Source organism: Pongo pygmaeus, chromosome 1, assembly GCF_028885625.2.
Source record: "Pongo pygmaeus isolate AG05252 chromosome 1, NHGRI_mPonPyg2-v2.0_pri, whole genome shotgun sequence".
Classification (NCBI taxonomy): Eukaryota; Metazoa; Chordata; class Mammalia; order Primates; family Hominidae; genus Pongo; species Pongo pygmaeus.
This window is the reverse complement of record NC_072373.2, coordinates 210,688,095-210,713,857: the sequence shown is the minus strand read 5'-3', so window position 1 is coordinate 210,713,857 and position 25,763 is coordinate 210,688,095. Positions and strand designations below refer to the sequence as shown.

Sequence of the window (25,763 nt, the reverse complement as noted above, 5' to 3'; positions counted from 1 at the left end):
GACGTAGAATCACCAGCTTTCCTTCTGCCCTCCTGCTGTGGGCGTCAAGTGCTCTCTGTCCAGGAATTTTTTTCTTCCGTCTTACATCTTTCATCAAAGGCCATGTCTAGGTTATGTCAAGTCCTACTTCTCCACGTATGCCACCAAATCTCTATTTAAGAATCCTGCCCATTCTCTGGTCCCTTTTAGCCATTTTGCCAATGGGGCGAGTATGTCTGGGGTGTTTGTGGCTAAAAGTGCACTGGTGGTAGGGACAGTGTCCCTGCAAATGCTTCCATTATTGCCCCTCTGCCTCCAGGGCCCTCAGTGGACCTACAGTTTTTTGCCTCATCTTTTCTGGCTGGACTCACCTTGTTTATTGCCCACCATGATGGGGAGTGGAAAAGGTGGGGCCTGGTGGAGAGCCAGGGTGGGATCTGAATGGGCCCCGGGGGCATTGCCTGATAGACCTGTCGTGGGATGTGTTTTTTTTTCCAGAACCCCAGAGATGAAAGGCCTCCTCCCACTGGCTTGGTTCCTGGCTTGTAGTAAGTGCCGGCCCCATGACCTCCGAATGAACTTTTACCCCATGGGAGTAATGGGGTGGTGAAAAGGACACCAGCCATTGAGGTCGTAGAGACTTGGGTTTGAATCTTGGCTCTGCACTGACTGCATAGATGTTCAGCAAGAGCCTTCATGCCTCCGAGCCTCTGCTTCCTCATCTGGCATGGGCTAATGCAGTCCATGCGTAAGGCTGTGGCAGGGTCCTAGGAGATATTGTACCTCAGCTGTGTAAAGGTTGTGGACATAGAGGTTATGTGGCTGGCAAATGTAGGAGGCAGATTTTTTCCTTGTATGCAAATAAAATAAGATTTACAAAATCCCCCAATCAATCAAAATAAAAATCAAAACTCTTATCTAAATATCCCAACCTATGATTCCTGGGTCATTCTCAGCTCAGGCTTGTCCAGCTGGGAAGTGACTGTATAGATGGCTTTAGTCCCATCCTGCGGCCCCGTGACCGTATATACAACCCCCTGACAGGCTGTCCTGCTCTTTGATGTCTTGCTAGATCCCTGGAGACTCCAGGAGGAGCTGGAGGCCTGGTGCAAGGAGAGAGCCTTGGGCTCACTGTGAAACCCTGGACAGGGCACCTTTTCCCTCCACGCCTCAGTTTCCCATTTGTAAGATGAGGGAACTGGCTTCAGCGATTTCTAAGAGTCCCATCCTGCTTTTAGATTCTCTGCCTTATGTTCTAAAGGGTGTGAGGGGAGGCAGTGGTGGGGAAGAGGGATGTATTGCCAAGAGAGACAGGAAGCTCCTATCTGCCTGCTTCATGCAAATACATTATGAATTACACCCTATATGTCATGGTCACTTACTATGTGTCTGCCACCGTGCTCAAAATTTACATAGTTGATCTTATTTTAACCCTCATGACAACTCCAAGATGTAGCTGCTAATTTTGGGTCCCCGTTTTCCCGGGGATGAAACGGAGGCTCCGACTCCATTCAATACCATACTTTGAATTAGTGGCAGAGCCAGGATTTGAACCCAGGTCCGCTCATTTTTCAATTCCAAACTCCTAACCAGTTCTCCATACTGCTTGCACCTCCCTTCCCACTAATGCAGAGAATAAAAAAGAGACATGCAGGTCCCTCCAAGCCCTGGGTGGGAGAAAGGGTAGGAGATGTTGGGCAGTGGGCCTAAAGCAGGGCTGGGCTGCCTGGGTGTCACCTGGGGACATGGGCTATCTTCCAGGTGTGCCTGCTGTGCAAGGAGGCTTGCTGGACCTAAAATCAATGATCGAGAAGGTGACAGGGAAGAATGCCCTGACAAACTATGGCTTCTACGGCTGTTATTGCGGCTGGGGCGGCCGAGGAACCCCCAAGGATGGCACCGATTGGTGAGCTGATCACTATAACTGCCCTTTGGGCTCCAGACTCTGCACCCATGTTTTCTTATTCAATTCCATATCAGTTCTGGAAGATGAGTATTAAAGTACCATTTTACAAATAAGAAAACTAAGCCTCAAAGAAGTTAGCTGGCAATCCCAAGATCTCAGTGGCCTAAGGTGTCAGTTGGTCGACTTGTGGCATAACAGGTGGTCCTCAATTAGCAGCTTATACAGCACTAGTCATTTACTTTGCTTATGAATCTGCCATTTGGATAGGGCTTGTGGGGGTGGCTTGTCTCAGCTTCAGCTTGGACAACTGAGGCTGGACAATCCACCTTCCAGATGGCTCACTCCTATGGCTGGCAAGTGGTCAGCATCTCCTGGCATAGGAGCGGGTCAGAGGCCTCAATTCCTGTCACTTAGGCCTCTCCAAGGATGTCCAGGATTCCTCCCAGCATGGTGACTCTTGGGTTGCAAAAGTGAGTGACCCCAAACTGCAAGACCAAAGGGTATGGTGTTTTATGGTCAGCTTCAGAAATCCCATTGTGTCACTTACACTGTACTCTTGGTCAAGGCAGTCACAAAGACTTTAAGAGGGAGGGCATCTAGATTCCACCTCTTGATCGGGAAGTGCTGAAGTTCTAGAAGAACGTGTGAAATGGGAGATTTTGCTCCTTGGAAAGCATACCCAACTGGGTTAACAATTCTGATACTGCTAGACATATATAAAGGAAAGGGATGATTAAGCAAATGAAGGACAGATGGTTGGGGCCAAGTTTCTCACTGTTGGAGTGGGATAAGCCAGGGCAGGAAGCCAGAATGATCCATGTGCAAAAGGACTAGAGTTGGAGACATCAGTATGGACTCCTGTTTAGCTTATTGTAGATGCAGATGTTTACATGTGGAAGTATGCATAGGTAGCAGTATGCATAGATATCATGGATATACTAGTATCATACTAATATAAGATGTAAGTAATAGGAGAAAATGGTGTTTCCTCTGTAAGATCTTCTCAGTTTTTCTATAAACCAAGAATACTTTTTATGTGCAATCTGCTACACCTAACATACAGTCATCCCTCGGACTGGTTCCAGGACCCCTGTGAATACCAAAATCTGCAGATGCTGTAGTCTCTGATATAAAATGGCACAGTATTTTCATATAACCTGTGTGATTATATACTTTTTTTTTTTTTTGAGACGGAATCTTGCTCTGTGGCCCAGGCTGGAGTGCAGTGGCGCAATCTCGGCTCACTGCAAGCTCCACCTCCCTGGTTCATGCCGTTCTCCTGCCTCAGTCTCCCAAGTAGCATATACTTTTTTTTTCTATGCACATGGGCAAATAGAAACATTCTTTTGCTATCAGCAGAGAGGGTCTAAAAGAAATGACATCCCAGTAGCAACAAGCACACTTAATGCCTAGATCTAGTTTCCAATGTCATTCTTCAATAGAAGGCCCCTTCCAAGTCATATATATATATATATATATAGCGCCAGGGTTCCTTGAAGAAATGGTCAATTCTAGGACCAAGACAGGAAATATACAAGATGAGCCTGAAACTTCTTTTAGTGCCAAAAAGTAAGGAAGTGCTTAAATAAACGCAAACAAAACGAAAGCCCACATTGATGGGGATGTGACAAGGGGCACCTGTGCTGACTGAAAGAGCCCCCAGTGGCCAACACTGGAACAATTTAGCAACAAAATAAATGGCCCCAAACTCCAGTCTTATCATGAGAAAAAAGAAAATCAGACAAATCCCAATAGTGGGGCATCTTATAAAATGTCTAACCAGTACCCCCTCAAAACAGTCAAGAACAAGGAAAGCGTGGGGAACTGCCACACCCAAGAGGAGCCTAAAGAGACAAGACCATGGGCCAGGTGCGGTGGCTCACGCCTGTAATCCCAGCACTTTGGGAGGCCGAGGCAGGTGGATCACCTGAGGTCGGGAGTTTGAGACCAGCCTGACCAATGTGGAAAAACCCCATCTCTACTAAAAATAAAAAATTATCTGGGCGTGGTGGCGCATGCCTGTAATCCCAGTTACTCAGGAGGCTGAGGCAGGAGAATCACTTGAACCTGGGAGGCAGAGGTTTTGGTGGTGAGCTGAGATCGCACCATTGCACTCCAGCCTGGGCAATGAGAGTGAAACTCTGTTTCAAAAAAAAAAAAAAAAAAAGACAAGACAATGACATGTAACATGGGATCCCCAGTGGGATCCTGGGACAGAAAAAGGACATTAGGTAAAAACTAGGGAACTCTGAAGCAATTATGGCTTTTTTTTTTTTTTTTTACAATTAGTGAGATAATGATGTATTATTATTTAGTGAATAATTGTCAATAATGTATCAATATTGGTTCATTAATTCTAACAAGGGTCTCATACTAATATAAGATATTAGTAATAGGAGGAACTGGGTGTTTCCTCTGTAAGATCTCAATTTTTCTGTAAACCAAGAAAACCTTTTATATGCAATCTGCTACACCTAACATACAGTCATCCCTTGGACTGGTTCCAGGATCCCCGTGGATACCAAAATCTGCAGATGCTGTAGTCCCTGATATAAAATGGCATAGTATTTGCATATAACCTACGTGATTGTATCCCCCCAACCTTTTTTTTTTTTTTCTTTGAGACAGGGTCTCACTCTGGTTGCCCAGGCTGGAGTGCAATGGTGCGATCTCAGCTCACTGCATCCTCGACCTTCTGCACTCAGGTGATTCTCCCACCTCAGCCTCCTGAGTAGCTGGGACTACAGGCACGTGCCACCATGCCTGGCTAATTATATATAATTTTTTTAACAGACAAGGTTTCACCATGTTGCCCAGGCTGGTCTTAAACTCCTGGACTTTAGCAGTCTGCCTTGGCCTCCCAAACTGCTGAGATTATAGGCATGAGCCACCGCGCCCAGATGCGATCACATACTTTAAATCATTTCTAAATTACTTATCATAGCTGATACAACGTCAATGCTATGGAAGTTCTTGTTGTATTGTTTGGGAATAATGACAAGAAAAAAGTCTGTACATGTTTAGTATAGACACAAGAAAATAGGCCTGCTTACATTTTCCATCCATATTGGTTGATCCACAGATGTGGGACCTGTGATACGAGAAGTTTATTTCTGGCTCACATAACAGTTCAGTAGGAATCACACGTTGGCTCCTCCCATCTTGTAGTTCTGCCATCCCCTATGGCCTCAGAATCCTTTGTTGGGTCATCTCCATCCAGCCGAAGGATGGCGGCAGAGGGACAGTGGAGTAAAGTGTGGGAAGTTTGTCTGGGCAGGTCTGGAGGTGGAGTGTATTAATTCCACCTACCTCCCCTGGCCGGGACCAAATCATGTGGCCACACCTACTCGCAAGGGAGGCTGGGAAATGTAGTCTAGTCGTGAGACCAGGAGGAAAACGAGGGTCCATGACCTGCTGGCTAGAAATGAGGAGCAGGAAATTACTCAGTCACACTACCAGATCCTCTCTGCCACATCGCGTCCACCAGGGTGGCCTCTGCTAAAGTGACATGGTTGAATTTTTGCTCCTATTAGGGATGGGGTCAGGAGGGCACCTCTCCCACTCGGGATCTAAGTCTCTTGCACGGACAGGTGCTGTTGGATGCATGACCACTGCTATGGGCGGCTGGAAGAGAAGGGCTGCAACATTCGGACACAGTCCTACAAATACAGATTCGCGTGGGGCGTGGTCACCTGCGGTAAGGCTGGGGCTTCCCGTTCGGGCCATTGGAAGAGCACCTGACTTTAAGTTCAGCTGCCCTGGAGAACAGCCAGCCTGTATCTTGTTGGGGGAGGAGGAGTTGGGTGCAGAACTGGGACGAGAGGAACAGGATTATTGCAGCTGTACCAGACCCCCAGGGTAGGGCTGAATCATTTTAGACAGCATCCACCAGGTGCAAAAGTGCTTGACATGCTTCCTTTTTCTTGATTCCCCCCCAAAATACCTGTAGAGTATGTTTAGTCTCCTCCATTTTAGACATCGGGAAATGGAAGCTCGAAAGCCTGCCAGTGCACACAGCAGGATTCAAGCTCAGGGCCTCTGAGTTCAAGGCTAAATCTGGGGATGGTTCTGCTCTGTGAGAATGAGAGTTCCTCCAGAGCAGGTGCTGCCTCCACCATCAGACTGGGAGTCCCCCAGAGGAAGGAAGGTGCTTCCTCTATCAGACTGGGAACTCCCTGAGGGCAGGAGCTGTCTCCTGGACTGAAACCTCACCCTGAGCAGCAGCTGTGCCCCTTCCATCAGATTCTCTATTCCCCCGATTTAGGAGCCATGCCTCTTCCATCAGGCTGAAAGCTCCTCGGAGCAGGAAGTCCATGGGGTCTCTGCTGAGACTGGAGCATGCTCTTCCCACCCTCATTCTGCTCTTGGTGTCCTGTTGCAGAGCCCGGGCCCTTCTGCCATGTGCAGCTCTGTGCCTGTGACCGGAAGCTCGTCTACTGCCTCAAGAGAAACCTACGGAGCTATAACCCACAGTACCAATACTTTCCCAACATCCTCTGCTCCTAGGCCTCCCCAGCGAGCTCCTCCCAGACCAAGACTTTTGTTCTGTTTTTCTACAACACAGAGTACTGACTCTTCCTGGTTCCTGAGAGAGGCTCCTAAGTCACAGACCTCAGTCTTTCTCGAAGCTTGGAGGACTCCAGGGCCACACTGTACCCTCCAGCGAGTCCCAGGAGAGTGACTCTGGTCATAGGACTTGGTAGGGTCCCAGGGTCCCTAGGCCTCCACTTCTGAGGGCAGCCCCTCTGGTGCCAAGAGCTCTCCTCCAACTCAGGGTTGGCTGTGTCTCTTTTCTTCTCTGAAGACAGCGTCCTGGCTCCAGTTGGAACACTTTCCTGAGATGCACTTACTTCTCAGCTTCTGCGATCAGATTATCATCACCATCACCCTCCAGAGAATTTTTACGCAAGAAGAGCCAAATTGACTCTCTAAATCTGGTGTATGGGTATTAAATAAAATTCATTCTCAAGGCTAATAAAAACCACATTGGCATTTTCCTCTGCTGTGGGGGATCGCTGGTGCCTCCTTCTCTGCCGCTGGGGCAATAAACCCAAAGATGTCTACATTATCTCAGAGACAGAAAGGAAGATTAGTAAATGCAGGGTTTTCTGGGATGAGCTTCAGGCTTTCTCTTGGGCTCATTTCCTTAAACCTTGGGGTCCTCTCCAGTATTGGGTCTCATTCTTCCTCGATGGGGTCGGGGAAAGATAACTGGTGATTATGCCAGCTTCAGCTTCCAGGCCAGAGAGGGTGGCACTCAAATCCCAGTGCTGGCTTCTTCAGCTGTGTGGTCTTGGACCCATTACTGAACCTCTTTGACTTTCAGTCTCTTTGAGAAAGAAACTGTCTTGTTTCTTGCAATGTAAAATGAGACTTCTAAAGCCCACCTTGATGCTGATATGGAGAATGCTGAGGTTCTAGGATTTCACACAGCAGGAATTTTTTTTAATAGGTGTCAACTGTGGGGTTTATTTTTTACAAAGTAAGGACATTAAAAAAACCAACCCATCCATCAATTCATGAAAGAAAGGATGTTCTGATAGATGAACTGAAAGATAGATGAACTGACTGAAAGAAGAAAGGATGTATTCCAAAACAAAGGAACGTCCTTCCAAGAAAGGACCTATGCCTTCTTTATTCCGACATACCCCAAAATAACTGCATGATAAATAGGGTCTATATTTAAAAAGCTCTAGTGTTGAATGTTTTCAAAATAAAATTTAATTTTATGAGATTACCCTGAATGCACCAGTGCTTTAGAAAAGTTTGATTTAGACTCGGTGTCTATATTTGACAATGCCACACAGGGAGGGACTTAAATGCTGAATTTGCTCATGAAATATTTAAAATCAAAGCCATTTCCCAGATCCAATTTTGAATGGGTATGTGGGGGAAATTGAAGGCTTCACTCTAATCCCATTTTCCTTCAATCGTGATATTCTGGATGACAGAGAAGAGAACCCAGTCCAGACTTCTCCCTTCTCCCATGAGGGTCAGGTGGGAGGCAGGACAGTGTTTTGCTGGTAAGTTCTGCAGGAGGGGGTGTGGGCAGGCCCTTCTCATTGGCACATCCCAGCTCAGAGTCCCAGCATCAATACAGGAGCAGGATGCTATGAGGTTATGAAGGCATCACTACAGGCTGGTGTGGGATTGAGCTGGAAGGAACCATGGAGAACCTTCATTTATCTACCAAGAAATTGAGGCCCAGAAAGTTTAGGAGACTGTCCAAAAGTCACACATCACATCAATAGCAGAAGTAGGATTCAATCTCAGATCCTAGCTTTAAACCCTGAGCTCTGGCCACTATCCCACATTGCCTTCAACCCCAGCCCACAAAAGGAGCAGTTCAGGGACTCATCCACATTAGGGGTTCATCGGGGGAGCCCCTGGATTCCAGCTGAGGGCCAGCTCCATGTCTTCCCTGCTGCAACTGCCTCTTTGGATTCTGGAGGCTGTCCCTGGGTGGTCAGTCTGGGCCTCTGGGCTTCATCCTCAGTGGAGGAGATCCCATTACTGTCTTCTACCTTGGCTGCTGTGAACAGCTCTGGGGAAATTATGAGAGCAAAGGGAGCCTCGAAACTTGGGGAAAGGCGTTCTCCTCAACTGTTGCATTTGCTGATCCCTTGGCTGGCAGGAGAACCACCAGGGAGGTCATCCCATTTTAAGAAAGCTAGTCAAACATACAGACCAGATTGCAATGCCTCCCTAGCTAGATCTTTATACATCCTTAATGGACAGACTGCCCTGTACATACAGATCCTTTACTGTCATCTGAATTGGGCTTCAGGCACAAATGTGAGCCTCCGAGCATAAGTAAAATGATCTCTATAAGCTTATGTACAGAGGGGTTGGGCAGCGGGGAGCTCCCTTGTAGTTGTTACCAAACTGAAAAGACCTCAAGTAAAGCCCACTGATCAGGATGGAAGGGAGGAGGACAGAGCTAAGGTGTGCTGATGAGGTAGGAGGTGTATGGTTCTTCTTCTTCTTCTTCTTCTTCTTTTCTTCTTCTTCTTCTTCTTCTTCTTCTTCTTCTTCTTCTTCTTCTTCTTCTTCTTCTTCTTCTTCTTTCTTCCTTCTTCCTCTTCCTCTTCTTCTTCTTCTTCTTCTTCTTCTTCCTCTTCTTCCTCCTCTTCCTCCTCTTCCTCCTCTTCCTCCTCCTCTTCCTCCTCCTCTTCCTCCTCCTCTTCCTCCTCCTCTTCCTCCTCCTCTTCCTCCTCCTCTTCCTCCTCCTCTTCTTCCTCCTCCTTCTCCTTCTCCTTCTTCTTCTTTAGATGGAGTTTTGCTCTTGTCACCCAGGCTGGAGTGCAATGACATGGTCTTGGCTCACTGCAACCTCCGCCTCCTGGGTTCAAGCTATTCTCTTGCCTCAGCCTCCCGAGTAGCTAGGATTATAGGCATGCACCACCATGCCCAGCTAATTTTGTGGTTTTAGTGGAGACAGGGTTCCACCATGTTGACTCGAATTCCTGACTTCAGGTGATCCGCCTGCCTCGGCCTCTCAAAGTGCTAGGATTACAGGTTTGAGCCAGCGAGGCTGGCTGGAGTTTCTTCTTTGTGCGGGACACCATGTAGACATTATTAACTGCCCAGTGAGGCTGCTGTTTTCATTCCCATGGGAGGGGTGGGACCTGACCACCAGGGAAGTGAAGTGTTTTGCTTGAGACCACACAGGTAATAAGGAAGAGAGGTGGGAAGAAAGCAGTCTGTCTGATCCCAAAGCCATGTTCTGTGGTCGCTTTTTTTTTCAGGGACAGGGTCTCACTTTGTCACCTAAGCTGGAGTGCAGTGGCGTGATCATAACTCACAACAGCCTCAAACACCTGGGCTCAAATGATCCTCCCACCTCAGCCTCCAGAGTTGCTGGGACTACAGGCATGCACCACTACACCTTGCTAATTTTATTTTTTTGTAGAGCTGAGGCTTTTGCTATGTTGCCCCGGCTGGTCCTGAACTCTTGGCCTCAAGCGATCCTCCCATCTCGGCCCAAAACCGTGTTCTTAGTAGAACATCACGCAGGGGAAGCTTGGTGCTGGGGCCAGGTCTTGCAACAGGCACTGAGGAAAACACATTTTGTTTTGTTCAGTGTGGGTGTGGCAAGTTTGGGTTGTGTAACTTTAGCTAAGCTATGTTTCCCAGAATTCCTTTCCCTGTAGAGTTCTGGGTTAGGTTCTGGTTAGTTGCTGTAGTTTAGGGCCCAAAGAGATGTTTTGTTGAGATTTGGAAGGCAGATGGGAAGTGCAGTCATATTCTCTTTACACTTGGGAGCAGCGCATGGTGTGTTTGTGGCTCCGGCCCATGGATCATGGATCTGCTGGCTCGCCTTGCTGGGGCGAGCCTGCTGGATTTCTTTGTTTAACTTCTCTGACTCTTGGGCCAGATGTGTGTTTAGCTCTGTAAGTAAGGGAGCCAGCTTCCCCTGCAGGGTGCACAGGCAGTGAAACTAGGGTGGAAGGTATCGAGACCCATCTGGTTCTTGTTTGTTCTTTTGGGTTCCATGCATCCTCCCAGGTTCCAATTTGTCCTTGCTCTCCCCTGCCCCTTCACACCCATCTTCCGTTTCAGACTGTCTGCCCTGCTAACTTCAGGCTGTAGCACCAGGCACAGGAGAAACAGCCTCCTATGAAGGACTAAGCCAGCAATCCCATCTGTACCGGGTCAAATCTCTACCAAAAAAGTATTGTTGTATGAGAGTACTTCTGCCTTTCTGCCTGAACTCCTTAACCTCTTCAGAATTTGGTACTAGGTGAGGTTTCTGAGGAACAGCCTGAAGGATGGGCTCTTTGAATTGCTTCTGGGTCATCTGGAATTGGTTTTATTTGATTAGATTTAAAGGCATAAATGACTGGTTTTTAGTGGTAAGGGGAACATTGATTGACCACAGCCTGAAGAGATAAAACAGCTACTTAAATGATCACCTCTGTACACACCTGTTCAAGGGTGACCAAGTAGTTGATGGCACAGAGCACTTTAGTGGAAACAAAAATGTTATTATGGGTTGGAGAACTTGGAAAAAGAAAGTGATGGTCTCAAAGCTTTAAAATCTCACTCAAGATCCACAGACAGGGCCAGTCATGATGGATTATGTTTATAATCCTCGTGCTTTGGGAGGCTGTAGTGGGAGGATTCATTGAGCCCAGGAGTTTGAGACTAGCCTGGGCAACATAGTGAGGCCCTGCCTCTACAAAATAAAATCTGCATACAGGATATGAATGCTTCTTTGCCTGCTGTATGGAAGACAGATGCCTGTTAGAGAAAGACAGTGGAGTACTGCAAATTTAATCAAGCAATGCCTCCAATCACAGCTGCTGTAGTTTTGTTGCTGGAGCCAATCAACACATCCCCTGGCACCTATTTTTTAATTATTCCACTGCAGAATGACTTTTTCCTTATACCTATTAGTAAAACTGTCAGAAGCATTTTCTCTCAGCTTGCAGGGACAGAAATACACTTACACTTTCCAACTGCAGGACTACATCGACTCTCCAGCTCTATGCCATCATCTAGTCCAGAGGGACCTTGATTATCTTTGCATCCCACGGGACATCAGCATTGGTGATGACATGTATGAGATGTATTTGCCTTAGGGGGGAAAAATCCCACAAGAATTCAGGGGCCTACTACTGCAGTGGCATTTTCCAGGGGTTCTTTAGTCTGGGGCATGTTAAGATAACCCTTTCAAAAGGTAGGACAAGTCACAGCATCTGGCCCTCCCATCTATTGAGAAGGAAGCACAGTGCCTTGTGGGCACTTCAGATTTTAGAGAGTAGCTCATGTTTCAGGTCAAAGTACAACTGAAGTACAATTTACCAGTGGTACCAATGAAGTACCACTTCAACCCACTTACCAATCGACCTGAACAGTTGCTTGTTTTGAGTGGGGCCCAGAACAAAAAGGTCCAGGCTGCCATGCAAGTGGCTCTGCCACTTGGGTGTATGACCCAGCAGATCCAATGTTGCTTGACGTGTATATGCACATAGAGATACTACATGGAAGCTCAGAGGGGCATCTGTAGGTAAAGCATAGGGCAGACCTTAAGGGTTTTGGAGCAAAGCCATGCCATCAACTGCAGAGGACTACTCTCCTTTTGAGAAACAGTATCTGGCTTGCCAGCAGGTCTTGGTAGACACTGAATGCTTGACCTCAGGTTACCAAGTTATCATGAGACCTGAGTTGCCTATCATGAACTGGTTGTTAACAGGCCCATCAAAACAAAGTTCAGCATGGATAACAGCAATTGCGTAATCAAATGGAAATGGTCTGTGTGAAATCAGGCTTGAATAGCTTCTGAAGGCCAAAGTAAGTTGTGTAAGCATGCCCATGGCCCTAGTGCCTGCCACAAGCCTCCTCCTTCACCTATACCTATAAATTCATGGCGAGTTCCCTGTGACCAATTGCAGGAGAAAGAAAAAGACCCGGGCCTGTTTTACAGATGGCTCTCCACATATGCTACCATTCCCTAACAGTGGATGGCTGCAGCATTGCAGCCCCATCTCGGGTGCTGCTGTTTACATAAGGTGTATTAGTGTTGTTAACCTTATATCTCAATATTCAAGTCAGAGGATATCAAAAGGGGATTGTCACTCAACTAGAATAGAAATGAGAAATTGAGATGGATAAAAGAACTTTGTATCCCCTATCCACTTTGGGGAGAGGATAGCTTGTTAGATTGTATACAGGGAAAACTGCATTATGTTAGGCAGGAAGATGATCTTGCTATTGCCTTTATTTGGGAGAGGTGCATATGGGTGCCAAGTCAACAAATAGTAGACTCTTGGGGGTTTGTATTATTTCACTTAACTAAGCCAAAGTTTCATTTCCTAGAATTCCCTTCCCTGCAGAGTTCCAGGTTATCATAGGTCTCAAGAGATATCTTGCATAAGATTTGGAAACTGGTATGGAGTAATTTAATTTTTACAATCTCATAGTTGGAGCAGGGCATGAAATGCTGTTGCGGCCAATGTATGCTGGCCCTTATGTGCTGGCTCATGGTGTTAGTGTGGGGAAGCACTGGGAGCTGCAGCAACTCCAGGTCCTGGCAGAGGATTTTCAGCTCCTCTTACTTCGGAGCCAGGATCATACTTGGTTCCATGATGAAGGGCATTGGCTTCCCTTGGAAGACACAGCATCATCAACGTGGAAGACTTGGGGGTAGCAAGAGGCTGAAGGGTGTCATTGTCTGTCCTCATAGGGCTCTACTCATCTTTGTAGTTCCACTCTGCCTTGCCACTTGGGACATGGGACTGCAGGTCACAGCACCAGCACAAACAGAAACAGCCCCACCCACACTGTTTTACTGGCTCCCATAATCACGGCAAGCTAAATCCCTATAATACATCTCTTATTTTATATATAGGTATCTCCTAGTAGTTCTATTGCTTGTAGCAAATCCTGGTTGCTACAGGCTTCCCAGTGCCTGTATCAACATGCCAGCATGCTTGGACCATAGCAGGTGCTTGGAAAATGTTTGTTGAATGAATGAGTGACTGAATAAATAAGTAAATGACTGAGACGCAGCTCCTATCCTCAGGAAGCTCACATACCAGTGTGGAAACAGAGAGAACCAATAAGTTGGGCAGACAATACAGTGATTGTGGGATTTTGACATCTGCAGTGGGCAGTCTGGATGAGAGCTGGGCTCACCAGTGACCTCACTGTCCCTGAGGTCTCCCTGGGCTGGGCTTGGCTGGGTAAGGGGATGGGCATTGCATTAGGACTGGCATGCTAGGTGGTGTCCTCTGGGGGCTGAGAGTCTTTAACTCAGTCCCCCAGTGTCCCACAGGGAAGTGTCATCTTCCAGCATGGCTTCCTGCTGAAAATGAGCTTCCAACCATTGTACGTGTCCAGGTGCTGCTGCATGCAGGAAGCCAACTTCAGGTCACACTTGTAGATCTGCTTCTGGCACTTGCTCCTGGAACCTGGACCAGCCAGGGAAGAAATCTGGAGTTCTCTCTTCTGGCCAGCCAGACAGACCATCCCACCTCTACCCTGACCCAGGTGTCAAGACCTTCCCAGGATGGTGCCAGGGCCCCTTTTCTTGCTGAATTTAGAAAGCCCACAACTATACAGTATCTTCCCTGGCAGGGGTTTGATATTATCAATCAAGGGTCTGCTGGCCACCTTCTCTTTCATGAACTCCAGTTGCATCACTCCCTTCCTCTAAGGCCTTCAATGGCTCCCCATTGCCAAGTTCCTCAGCCTGACAGTTAAGGTTCTTCGCTGTGGCTGCACTGCCTTTCCAGTTTGAATTCCCAATTATTCCCCACCTCCCAAACCTCCACTCCCCTGCTCTTGCTCTGGTTTTCCCACCGTTCTGCCCTTGCTCTTGCTGTTTCTTCCCCCTCCGGAATGTTCATCCCCTATCTCTAGCTACTAATTGCATTTTTAAAATCAGTAACAATAATAAGAGCTACCACCTGCTGATTGTGTACCAGGTGCCAGGGACTTTCCTACAGGTTATCTCATTGAATCTTTCCAACAGCTCAACAACTATGTGTAATCATCCCATTTAATGGGGGAGTAACTTTCAATCTGAGGCTGAACGTGTGCCCTAGGCCATGCAATCAGAGATGGGCAGAGTGAGGATTTGAGCCTGGGTCCCTGCAAATCCCAAGGCTGGGCCCACTGGCACAGAGCCTAGGCCTCGCTGCTCTCATCACTCTCCACTGTGCTTGACACAGGGCCTGGCACAGAAGGAGCGCCCAGTAAATGTCCACGAGTTAAATCCCATGCATGTCTCTACATCATGACTGCCATCAGTGGTGCCCAGAGGGCAGGGGTCACAGCTGTGTCTTCTGGGTAACCACCCCCAGGAGTCAGATTTTACAATGTGAGAGGCAGAAGTCAGAATTAGAAACTCAACACAGAAAACCTGGTCTGGGGGAAGACTGGCCCCCAGGACTCCCACTGGGTCTTCTACTGGCCAGAGGCATTTCAAGCACCTTCTGAACTCCCTCAGAAGCACAGAATTAGACCCTCTGTTGCTGTGAGGTCCAGTCCAGTGTCTTGTACCCCAAATTATCCAAGTACCTTATACATACTAAGATGGGCTAATGTTCTATTAACCACAGTTTTGGGTAACTAGAAGTATTAGAAACTAAATGCCAGGCTCGGGGCCAGGCGTGGTGGCTCATGCCTGTAATCCCAGCACTTTGGGAGGCTGAGGCGGGCAGATCACAAGGTCAGGAGATCGAGACCATCCTGCCTAATACGGTGAAACCCCATCTCTACTAAAAACACAAAAAATTAACCAGGCGTGTTGGTTGGCACCTGTAGCCCCAGCTACTCAGGAGGCTGAGGCAGCAGAATGGTGTGAACCCAGGAGGCAGAGCTTGCAATGAGCCGAGATCGTGCCACTATACTCCAGCCTGGGTAACAGAGTGAGACTCCGTCTCAAAAAAAAAAAGAGGAGGGGCGGGGAAAGAAAGAAAAGAAAAGAAAAGAAAAAGAAACTAAACACCAGGCTGTAGTCATGACTTTGCGCAAGTACTGACTTTGGGCAGCCTTCTTACCTGTCATGGGCCTTGGCTTTTCTCTTTACAGAAGAATTGATAGATCATGTTTTAAAAACTGCAGTCCTCGTCCACTAGTGGGTCATGAAATCAGTTTAGAGGGTTGCATCCAGTGTGTGTGCACGTGTGTGTTAATATATCACAAGTAGTAAAGTGCTGCTTCAGCACATTGTGTGCCTATGCTGGCTGTGTATGTGTGGGTTGACTGGGTCCAGATGTCAATTTTATTACATTTTGTGGGTTGCCTTCAAAAGGATCTGAGAAAGCCTCATTCCCATAACCTTTCAGGGCCCTTCTGGCCCTGAAGTTGCAGGTGTCTGAGTGGCTTTAGTGTCTTAGTCTTAATTAAACAAACCCTCAAAGGCTCCCCTGGGGCTTAATGTCCCTGGACTCCCCTTCATCCTTCTCTTTGTCTTCAAACATTAGACCAGAACTGGCTTCTGAGGTTGAGTGCAGTGGCTCACACCTGTAATCCCAGCACTTTGGGGAGCTGAGGCAGATGGATCACCTGAGGTAAAGAGTTCAAGACCAGCCTAGCCAACATGGTGAAACCTGGTCTCTATCAAAAATACAAAAATTAGCCAAGCGTGGTGGTGGGCGCCTGTAGTTCCAGCTACTTGGGGGGCTGAGGCAGTAGAATCACGTGAACCCAGGAGATGGAGGTTGCAGTGAGCCAAGATTGCACCACTGCACTACAGTCTGGGCGACAGAGCAAGACTCTGTCTCAAAAAACAAACAAACACAAAAATCCCAAACAAACAAACAAATGGAACTGGGCTTCTGGCCTGCAATCTCCAAGCCTCTGACGGCATCAGTCCCAACGCGTTCACTAACCACCCAGCGCAGGAACTAGCCACACAAGCACAGGTATTTGGCTCCTCTGTGGGACAGACATCCAAGCCACTGGGTTTAAATCATGCAGAGCTTGTGTTGTAAGGGCCTTAAAATCAGATCAGGGCTCATATCTTAGCCCTGTGTGTTTCCTCACCGTGTGACCTCAGACAGGTGATTTCAATTATGTGAGTCTCAGTGTCAAGTGGGCTAATGACACTTTCCTCACTAGGTTGCTGGGAGTGTTTGATGAGACAATGCACATAAAGCATCCACTACAGGGCCCTATATACAGTAGGTGTTCAATCAATGGCACCTGTCATGGAAGAGGACCACCAAACTCCAGCCCAAGAGTTTTGACTCCAACCATCGGCCCTAAACCCAAGTCCTAGGGGCCAAGGCAGGTGTCTGGGGCAGAAGGTGGCCCCTCTTCTCAGCTTCCCAGGCTGTCCCATGAAGCACTCACTACGTTCGTTGGATGTGGCCACCGGTGATGCTGGAATTGCATCGGTCCCACTTAGGGGAGCGCTGGTGAGCTGTCAAGGGGGAGTAGCAGCAATCATGCGGGAGACAGCACCTGTGGGGAGATCCAGGCTGGGTCCAGGGCACACAGCCCTGCAGCTGGTCCCAAAGTGGCACGTGTCGGCACTTCCAGCCCTTGCCTGGGTGGTGCCCTCTGCCTGGAACGCCTGTCCCCCTACCCCACCTTCAAAATCCCTCCCTCCCTGGAGGCTGCCTCGTGCACTTCCCCTGTTTCCCCAGCAGAGGTTCTCCTTTCTCTTCTGGCTCCCACATCATCCTGTTGATTCATCCGCTCAAACACCCGCAGTTAGTGCTTCAACACACATTTAGTGTGCCGGGCCTGGGCTAGGCACTGAGGCCACCACATCTCCACCACCACCTATTAGTCTCTCAGGGACTGACATGCAACAGGCAAGAACTCCACACTGTGATGAGAACAGGAGGCCAGTGAAAGCATTTTGAGTTGAACCAAGAGGTTGTGGTGGCTCACATCTGTAATTCCCCCACTGTGGTAGGCCAAAGTGTGAAGATTGCTTGAGCCCAGGAGTTTGAGACCAGCCTGGGCAACGCAGTGAGATTCCATCTCTACAAAATATTTAAAAATTAGCTGGGTGTGGTGGTCCACACCTGTAATCTCAGCTACTCAGGAAGCTGAGGTGGGAGGATTGCTTGAACCTAGGAGGTTGAGGCTGCAGTGAGCTGTAATTGTGCCACTGCACTCCAGCCTGGGTGACAGAGCGAGACCCTGTCTCAAAAACAAAAACTAAAGCATCTGTGTCTAAGCAGGAAGGTGGCAGTTTGCCATGAGCCCCTTGGCTCCATCTCCACCAAAGCCAGCAGAGATTGGCATGTGCTGTGTGTAAAGGGTCTGATTTACAGTCTCTCAGCCCCCTCCTCCCACAGGGGGGACCTCATGACTCCTATTCAGTGAGCACCTCTCCCCAGTGGCAAGGCACAGCCTCCACTGGGACAGAAGGAATCCAGGCCTAAGGGAGAGGAGAAAGCTGGGACCTGGTGGATTCTGAGGCTGTCCCAGGGACTGACAGGTAGAAGGGCTGCATCAGAATGACCAGAGCTCCTAGAGGAATCAGCACAGCTGGCCTAGGGCCTGGACATCTGTATCTGTCAACCAGCTCCCCAGTGATGCAACCGGTGGTTCAGGTGTGGGACACTGGGAAGGGGTACAAGCCCTGGGGGGCTGTATGGACCACTCACACACGCTATTTTGTTATTTTGCACCAAGAGATGAGCAAAGCTTACTTGATCTATTCACACATACCCACAGGTATACCTGATGACATCCCCAGAGGCTGAGACAAGCTTTGGTCCTGGTACTAATTTTCCAGGTTTCTAAATTTGGGACTGTGCACCACTCAGGGGTAGAGAGGTGGGAGGTGCACCCTTCTAATGAGTAAAGAACAAAACATCATCATCATCATCCCCCTAATGTGGACATTTTATAGCTTTCTCCTTTAAAAATGTACTTAAGCTGGGCACGGTGGCTCACACCTGCAATCTCAACACAGAGGCCAAGTGAGGAGAATCACTTAAGGCCAGGAGTTCAAGACCGGCCTGGCCAACATAGTGAGACCTCATCTCTACAGAAAAAAAAAAATTAAAAATTAGCCAGGCACAGTGGTGTGCACCTGTAATCCCAGCTATTCCGGAGGCTGAGGTGGGAGGATCGCTTGAGCCCAGGAGATCAAGGCTGCAGTGAGACATGATTGCACCACTGCTCTCTAGCCAAGGCAACAGAGCAAGACCTTGCTGCATATAAAATGATAAAAATTTATTTAAAATATTTTTCATCTTTTGATAGAACATTTTCTTTAAATGTGTTATGCACCTCTTTGCCTTTTTGAACTGAATACAATCCCTATAATTTGGTTAACCTTTTTATTTTTATTTTTTTTATATTATTTATTTATTTATTTATTTATTATTATTATACTTTAGGTTTTAAGGTACATGTGTGCAATGTGCAGGTTAGTTACATATGTATACATGTGCCATGCTGGTGTGCTGCACCCACTAACTCGTCATCTAGCATTAGATATATCTCCCACTGCTATCCCTCCCCCCTCCCCCCACCCCACAACAGTCCCCAGAGTGTGATGTTCCCCTTCCTGTGTCCATGTGTTCTCATTGTTCAATTCCCACCTATGAGTGAGAATATGCGGTGTTTGGTTTTTTGTTCTTGCGATAGTTTACTGAGAATGATGATTTCCAATTTCATCCATGTCCCTACAAAGGACATGAACTCATCATTTTTGATGGCTGCATAATATTCCATGGTGTATATGTGCCACATTTTCTTAATCCAGTCTATCATTGTTGGACATTTGGGTTGGTTCCAAGTCTTTGCTATTGTGAATAATGCCGCAATAAACATACGTGTGCATGTGTCTTTATAGCAGCATGATTTATAGTCCTTTGGGTATATACCCAGTAATGGGATGGCTGGGTCGAATGGAATTTCTAGTTCTAGATCCATGAGGAATTGCCACACTGACTTCCACAAGGGTTGAACTAGTTTACAGTCCCTCCAACAGTGTAAAAGTGTCCCTATTTCTCCACATCCTCTCCAGCACCTGTTGTTTCCTGACTTTTTAATGATTGCCATTCTAACTGCTGTGAGATGGTATCTCATTGTGGTTTTGATTTGAATTTCTCTGATGGCCAGTGATGGTGAGCATTTTTTCATGTGTTTTTTGGTGGCATAAATGTCTTCTTTTGAGAAGTGTCTGTTCATGTCCTTCACCCACTTTTTGATGGGGTTGTTTGTTTTTTCTTGTAAATTTGTTGGAGTTCATTGTAGATTCTGGATATTAGCCCTTTGTCAGATGAGTAGGTTGTGAAAATTTTCTCCCATTTTGTAGGTTGCCTGTTCACTCTGATGGTAGTTTCTTTTGCTGTGCAGAAGCTCTTTAGTTTAATTAGATCCCATTTGTCAATTTTGGCTTTTGTTGCCATTGCTTTTGGTGTTTTAGACATGAAGTCCTTGCCCATGCCTATGTCCTGAATGGTAATGCCTAGGTTTTCTTCTAGGGTTTTTATGGTTTTAGGTCTAAAGTTTAAGTCTTTAATCCATCTTGAATTGATTTTTGTATAAGGTGTAAGGAAGGGATCCAGTTTCAGCTTTCTCCATATGGCTAGCCAGTTTTCCCAGCACCATTTATTAAACAGGGAATCCTTTCCCCATTGCTTGTTTTTCTCAGGTTTGTCAAAGATCAGATAGTTGTAGATATGCGGCGTTATTTCTGAGGGCTCTGTTCTGTTCCATTGATCTATATCTCTGTTTTGGTACCAGTACCATGCTGTTTTGGTTACTGTAGCCTTGTAGTATAGTTTGAAGTCAGGTAGTGTGATGCCTCCAGCTTTGTTCTTTTGGCTTAGGATTGACTTGGCGATGTGGGCTCTTTTTTGGTTCCATATGAACTTTAAAGTAGTTTTTTCCAATTCTGTGAAGAAAGTCATTGGTAGCTTGATGGAGATGGCATTGAATCTGTAAATTACCTTGGGCATTATGGCCATTTTCACGATATTGATTCTTCCTACCCATGAGCATGGAATGTTCTTCCATTTGTTTGTATCCTCTTTTATTTCCTTGAGCAGTGGTTTGTAGTTCTCCTTGAAGAGGTCCTTCACATCCCTTGTAAGTTGGATTCCTAGGTATTTTATTCTCTTTGAAGCAATTGTGAATGGGAGTTCACTCATGATTTGGCTCTCTGTTTGTGTGTTATTGGTGTATAAGAATGCTTGTGGTTTTTGTACATTGATTTTGTATCCTGAGACTTTGCTGAAGTTGCTTATCAACTTAAGGAGATTTTGGGCTGAGACAATGGGGTTTTCTAGATATACAATCATGTCATCTGCAAACAGGGACAATTTGACTTCCTCTTTTCCTAATTGAATACCCTTTATTTCCTTCTCCTGCCTAATTGCCCTGGCAAGAACTTCCAACACTATGTTGAATAGGAGTGGTGAGAGAGGGCATCCCTGTCTTGTGCCAGTTTTCAAAGGGAATGCTTCCAGTTTTTGCCCATTCAGTATGATATTGGCTGTGGGTTTGTCATAGATAGCTCTTATTATTTTGTGATACGTCCCATCAATACCTAATTTATTGAGAGTTTTTAGCATGAAGGGTTGTTGAATTTTGTCAAAGGCCTTTTCTGCATCTATTGAGATAATCATGTGGTTTTTGTCTTTGATTCTGTTTATATGCTGGATTACATTTATTGATTTGTGTATATTGAACCAGCCTTGCATCCCAGGGATGAAGCCCACTTGATCTTGGTGGATAAGCTTTTTGATGTGCTGCTGGATTCGGTTTGCCAGTATTTTATTGAGGATTTTTGCATCAATGTTCACCAAGGATATTGGTCTAAAATTCTCTTTTTTGGTTGTGTCTCTGCCAGGCTTTGGTATCAGGATGATGCTGGCCTCATAAAATGAGTTAGGGAGGATTCTCTCTTTTTCTATTGATTGGAATAATTTCAGAAGGAATGGTACCAGTTCCTCCTTGTACCTCTGGTAGAATTCAGCTGGGAATCCATCTGGTCCTGGACTTTTTTTGGTTGGTAAGCTATTGATTATTGCCACAATTTCAGCTCCTGTTATTGGTCTGTTCAGAGATTCAACTTCTTCCTGGTTTAGTCTTGAGAGAGTGTATGTGTCGAGGAATTTATCCAATTCTTCTAGATTTTCTAGTTTATTTGCGTAGAGGTGTTTGTAGTGTTCTCTGATGGTAGTTTGTATTTCTGTGGGATCGGTGGTGATATCCCCTTTATCATTTTTTATTGCATCTATTTGATTCTTCTCTCTTTTTTTCTTTATTAATCTTGCTAGTGGTCTATCAATTTGCTGATCCTTTCAAAAAACCAGCTCCTGGATTCATTAATTTTTTGATGGGTTTTTTGTGTCTCTATTTCCTTCAGTTCTGCTCTGATTTTAGTTATTTCTTGCCTTCTGCTAGCTTTTGAATGTGTTTGCTCTTGCTTTTCTAGTTCTTTTAATTGTGATGTTACGGTGTCAATTTTGAATCTTTCCTGCTTTCTCTTGTGGGCATTTAGTGCTATAAATTTCCCTCTACACACTGCTTTGAATGCATCCCAGAGATTCTGGTATGTTGTGTCTTGGTTCTCGTTGGTTTCAAAGAACATCTTTATTTCTGCCTTCATTTCGTTATGTACCCAGTAGTCATTCAGGAGCAGGTTGTTCAGTTTCCATGTAGTTGAGCAGTTTTGAGTGAGATTCTTAATCCTGAGTTCTAGCTTGATTGCACTGTGATCTGAGAGATAGTTTGTTATAACAAGTAAAGCTTGTTATAAGCTTTACTTCCGAGTATGTGGTCAATTTTGGAATAGGTGTGGTGTGGTGCTGAAAAAAATGTATATTCTGTTGATTTGGGGTGGAGAGTTCTGTAGATGTCTATTAGGTCCGCTTGGTGCAGAGCTGAGTTCAATTCCTGGGTATCCTTGTTGACTTTCTGTCTCATTGATCTGTCTAATGTTGACAGTGGGGTGTTAAAGTCTCCCATTATTAATGTGTGGGAGTCTAAGTCTCTTTGTAGGTCACTCAGGACTTGCTTTATGAATCTGGGTGCTCCTGTATTGGGTGCATATATATTTAGGATAGTTAGTTCTTCTTGTTGAATTGATCCTTTTACCATTATGTAATGGCCTTCTTTGTCTCTTTTGAGCTTTGTTGGTTTAAAGTCTGTTTTATCAGAGACTAGGATTGCAACCCCTGCCTTTTTTTGTTTCCCATTTGCTTGTTAGATCTTCCTCCATCCTTTTATTTTGAGCCTATGTGTGTCTCTGCACGTGAGTTGGGTTTCCTGAATACAGCACACTGATGGGTCTTGACTCGTTATCCAATTTGCCAGTCTGTGTCTTTTAATTGGAGCATTTAGTCCATTTACATTTAAAGTTAATATTGTTATGTGTGAATCTGATCCTATCATTACGATGTTAGCTGGCTATTTTGCTCGTTAGTTGATGCAGTCTCTTCCTAGTCTCGATGGTCTTTACATTTTGGCATGATTTTGCAGCGGCTGGTACCAGTTGTGCCTTTCCATGTTTAGCGCTTCCTTCAGGAGCTCTTTTAGGGCAGGCCTGGTGGTGACAAAATCTCTCAGCATTTGCTTGTCTGTAAAGTATTTTATTTCTCCTTCACTTATGAAGCTTAGTTTGGCTGGATATGAAATTCTGGGTTGAAAATTCTTTTATTTAAGAATGTTGAATATTGGCCCCCACTCTCTTCTGGCTTATAGAGTTTCTGCCAAGAGATCCACTGTTAGTCTGATGGGCCTGCCTTTGAGGGTAACCCAACCTTTCTCTCTGGCTGCCCTTAACATTTTTTCCTTCATTTCAACTTTGGTGAATCTGACAATTATGTGTCTTGGAGTTGCTCTTCTCGAGGAGTATCTTTGTGGCGTTCTCTGTATTTCCTGAATCTGAATGTTGGCCTGCCTTGCTAGATTGGGGAACTTCTCCTGGATAATATCCTGCAGAGTGTTTTCCAACTTGGTTCCATTCTCCCCGTCACTTTCAGGTACACCAGTCAGACGTAGATTTGGTTTTTTCACATAGTCTCATATTTCTTGGAGGCTTTGCTCATTTCTTTTTATTCTTTTTTCTCTAAACTTCCCTTCTCGCTTCATTTCATTCATTTCATCTTCCATTGCTGATACCCTTTCTTCCATTTGATCGCATCGGCTCCTGAGGCTTCTGCATTCTTCACGTAGTTCTCGAGCCTTGGTTTTCAGCTCCATCAGCTCCTTTAAGCACTTCTCTGTATTGGTTATTCTAGTTATACATTCTTCTAAATTTTTTTCAAAGTTTTCAACTTCTTTGCCTTTGGTTTGAATATCCTCCCGTAGCTCGGAGTAATTTGATCGTCTGAAGTCTTCTTCTCTCAGCTCGTCAAAGTCATTCTCCATCCAGCTTTGTTCCATTGCAGTGAGGAACTGTGTTCCTTTGGAGGAGGAGAGATACTCTGCTTTTTAGAGTTTCCAGTTTTTCTGCTCTGTTTTTTCCCCATCTTTGTGGTTTTATCTACTTTTGAAGACCCGTCTCTGGGTCAAGTTGCGTAACTCTGGACACACTTTGGGGATTAGGTTATTATGAAGGACTGGAGTCTTCAGGCCAGGCAGTTTTCCTAATGCTGAGGGCATCTTTGTCATCTTCTTCCCATTCAAAGTAATGATCTTCGTATTTTTACCACCACTCAATGCTTTTATTAACAATCTCTCAGTCATGATCCTGGGAATTACTAGAGCACCAACTCAGTACGATCATAAGGTGAAGTCCCACAATAGTCCATCTGCAACGTGAGGAGCAAGGAAGCCAGGCCAAGTCCCAAAACCTCAAAAGTAGGGAAGCCAACAGTGCAGCCTTCAGTTTTTAGCTGAAGGCCCAAGAGCCCCTGGCAAATCACTAGGGTAAGTCCAAGAGTCCCAACGCTGAATGAAGTCTGATGTTCGAGGGCAGGAAGCATCCCTGGTTAACCTTTTTAAAATAATTTGGGGTCATTGTGTTAATGCCCTGGCAGTGACGTATTCCTGGCCCAGAAAAAGAGTTGGGGGATAGTGAGATAAACCTTACAGAAAGAAAAGTTGGAACTCAAAGTAACCTATGCAACAATTCCAAAATGGTCGATTCTAAGAATCAGTGAACAACTCATTCATCAAATCGGGGCAAGCCTGATTCAGAGAACCCGACAATTCTTTAGTTACCATGTCTCTTTGAGTCATCAGTTCTAAACTGTTGATCCAGTAAATTCAGAATGTTGCATAATTGGTTTCCTATAAATCAAAGTGAACCAGCTGCTGGATGCTGAGATTACTCAGGTTTCAAATAAACTTGTGGGTTGCAAGCAAGTTATTGTTACATCTTCTGTACGGATCTACAAGCAATGGTCACATCTGTTACTGTCTTAAGAAACTCTATCTAGAGACAGCTATACTGTCCTAATGAACATCTAGTCGAAGTTCTAAAGAGTCATTTTACAGACTTCCCTTCTACACAGACCTTTTCACATTTTATGCTTTTCAAAGTGTTTTCAAATCCATGACCCAATTTGCACCTCACAACATCTCATTTTACAGAGTGGAAAACCAAGAGATAGAGAGAAAAGTGTCTCACCTAAGGTTGCCCCCAAGTTAGTAGCGAAGCCAGAACTTGAACCAGGCTCTCAGATCCTGGCATTTGGGGCAGTCCCGCCAGCGTGAGCTGGTTCCCCACGGCCGTAGTACAGAGCCTCTCATAGGACAGGGACTGTGGCTCTTCTGTGTGCCCCAGGGCTTTCCTGGTACCGGACGCCATTGAGCAGGTCTCAATGTGGACAGTGTCCCAAGGGCCTATCTTTGAATTTTACTTATTTTATGTGAACTCTCGTGTGTCTAAATATTAATAGAAATTGAATGCCTTTTCTTCTGCTAATAGGTCTTTTGTTATTCATTCACAGGGCCCCAGTGCAGTAAAATAAGAGAATAAAGGCCAGTTGTGGTGGTGCACGCCTGTAGTTCCTTCTACTTGGGAGGCTGAGGCAGGAGGATTGCTTGAACCAGGAGGGTCAAGGCTGCAGTGAGCGGTGATTGTGCCACTGCACTCCAGCCTGGGCAACCGAGTGAGACCCCATCACAAAAAAAAAAAAAAAAAGAGTAGAGGAAAAGTCTTTCTCCCTGACATTGACCTGCAACTCCCCATCAACACCAAAGTGACCAGAGTAAAACAGCTCAGGGCTTCTATACCGTTTTAACAAAGGAAAGGGGGTTTGGGCTTCAAAGGACAATAAATTGTGGGGAAGTGACCAGGAAAGACATGGGGAACTAATGCGAGATAAGAGCTACTGTAGTGAGGTCAGTTTAGGCAAATTCGTCTTCAAGGATAAGAATCACTCTTCTCTCCTTGGTGCAAGGCGTGGGGGGCACTTTTCTCGAAGGGAAATTATATTTATTTTTATGGTCACCCTCTGTTTATGACAAGTGATACTTGTTTCCCCTATGCCAGAGG

At 45.9% G+C, this 25,763-nt stretch overlaps 2 protein-coding genes across 9 annotated transcripts in view; both read left to right on the top strand.

Annotated features, from left to right (window-relative positions):
- The window catches only part of PLA2G5 (phospholipase A2 group V), a 71,747-nt gene extending 64,118 nt beyond the window's left edge, over window positions 1-7,629 (top strand). For 3 of the 5 annotated variants that reach the window (XM_054503303.1, XM_054503314.1, XM_054503310.1), the window contains 4 exons: window positions 478-527; window positions 1,741-1,885; window positions 5,476-5,582; window positions 6,267-7,416. In XM_054503303.1, coding sequence (XP_054359278.1) covers window positions 488-527; window positions 1,741-1,885; window positions 5,476-5,582; window positions 6,267-6,391 — 417 coding nt within the window. In that variant the 5' untranslated portion in view covers window positions 478-487 and the 3' untranslated portion in view covers window positions 6,392-7,416. Of the gene's footprint in view, window positions 1-477; window positions 528-1,740; window positions 1,886-5,475; window positions 5,583-6,266 lie in introns of all 5 variants that reach the window. The other 2 variants (XR_008504878.1, XM_063658919.1) reach the window with 2 other exon arrangements.
- The window catches only part of PLA2G2F (phospholipase A2 group IIF), a 137,059-nt gene that overhangs the window by 64,119 nt on the left and 47,177 nt on the right, over window positions 1-25,763 (top strand). Inside the window, exon 1 of one of the 4 annotated variants that reach the window (XM_054503263.2) lies at window positions 1,753-1,885. The exons of the other annotated variants lie outside the window; for them this stretch is intronic. The gene's annotated coding sequence lies outside the window, so the exon portion shown is untranslated. Of the gene's footprint in view, window positions 1-1,752; window positions 1,886-25,763 lie in introns of those variants that run through there. 4 annotated transcript variants of the gene reach the window in all.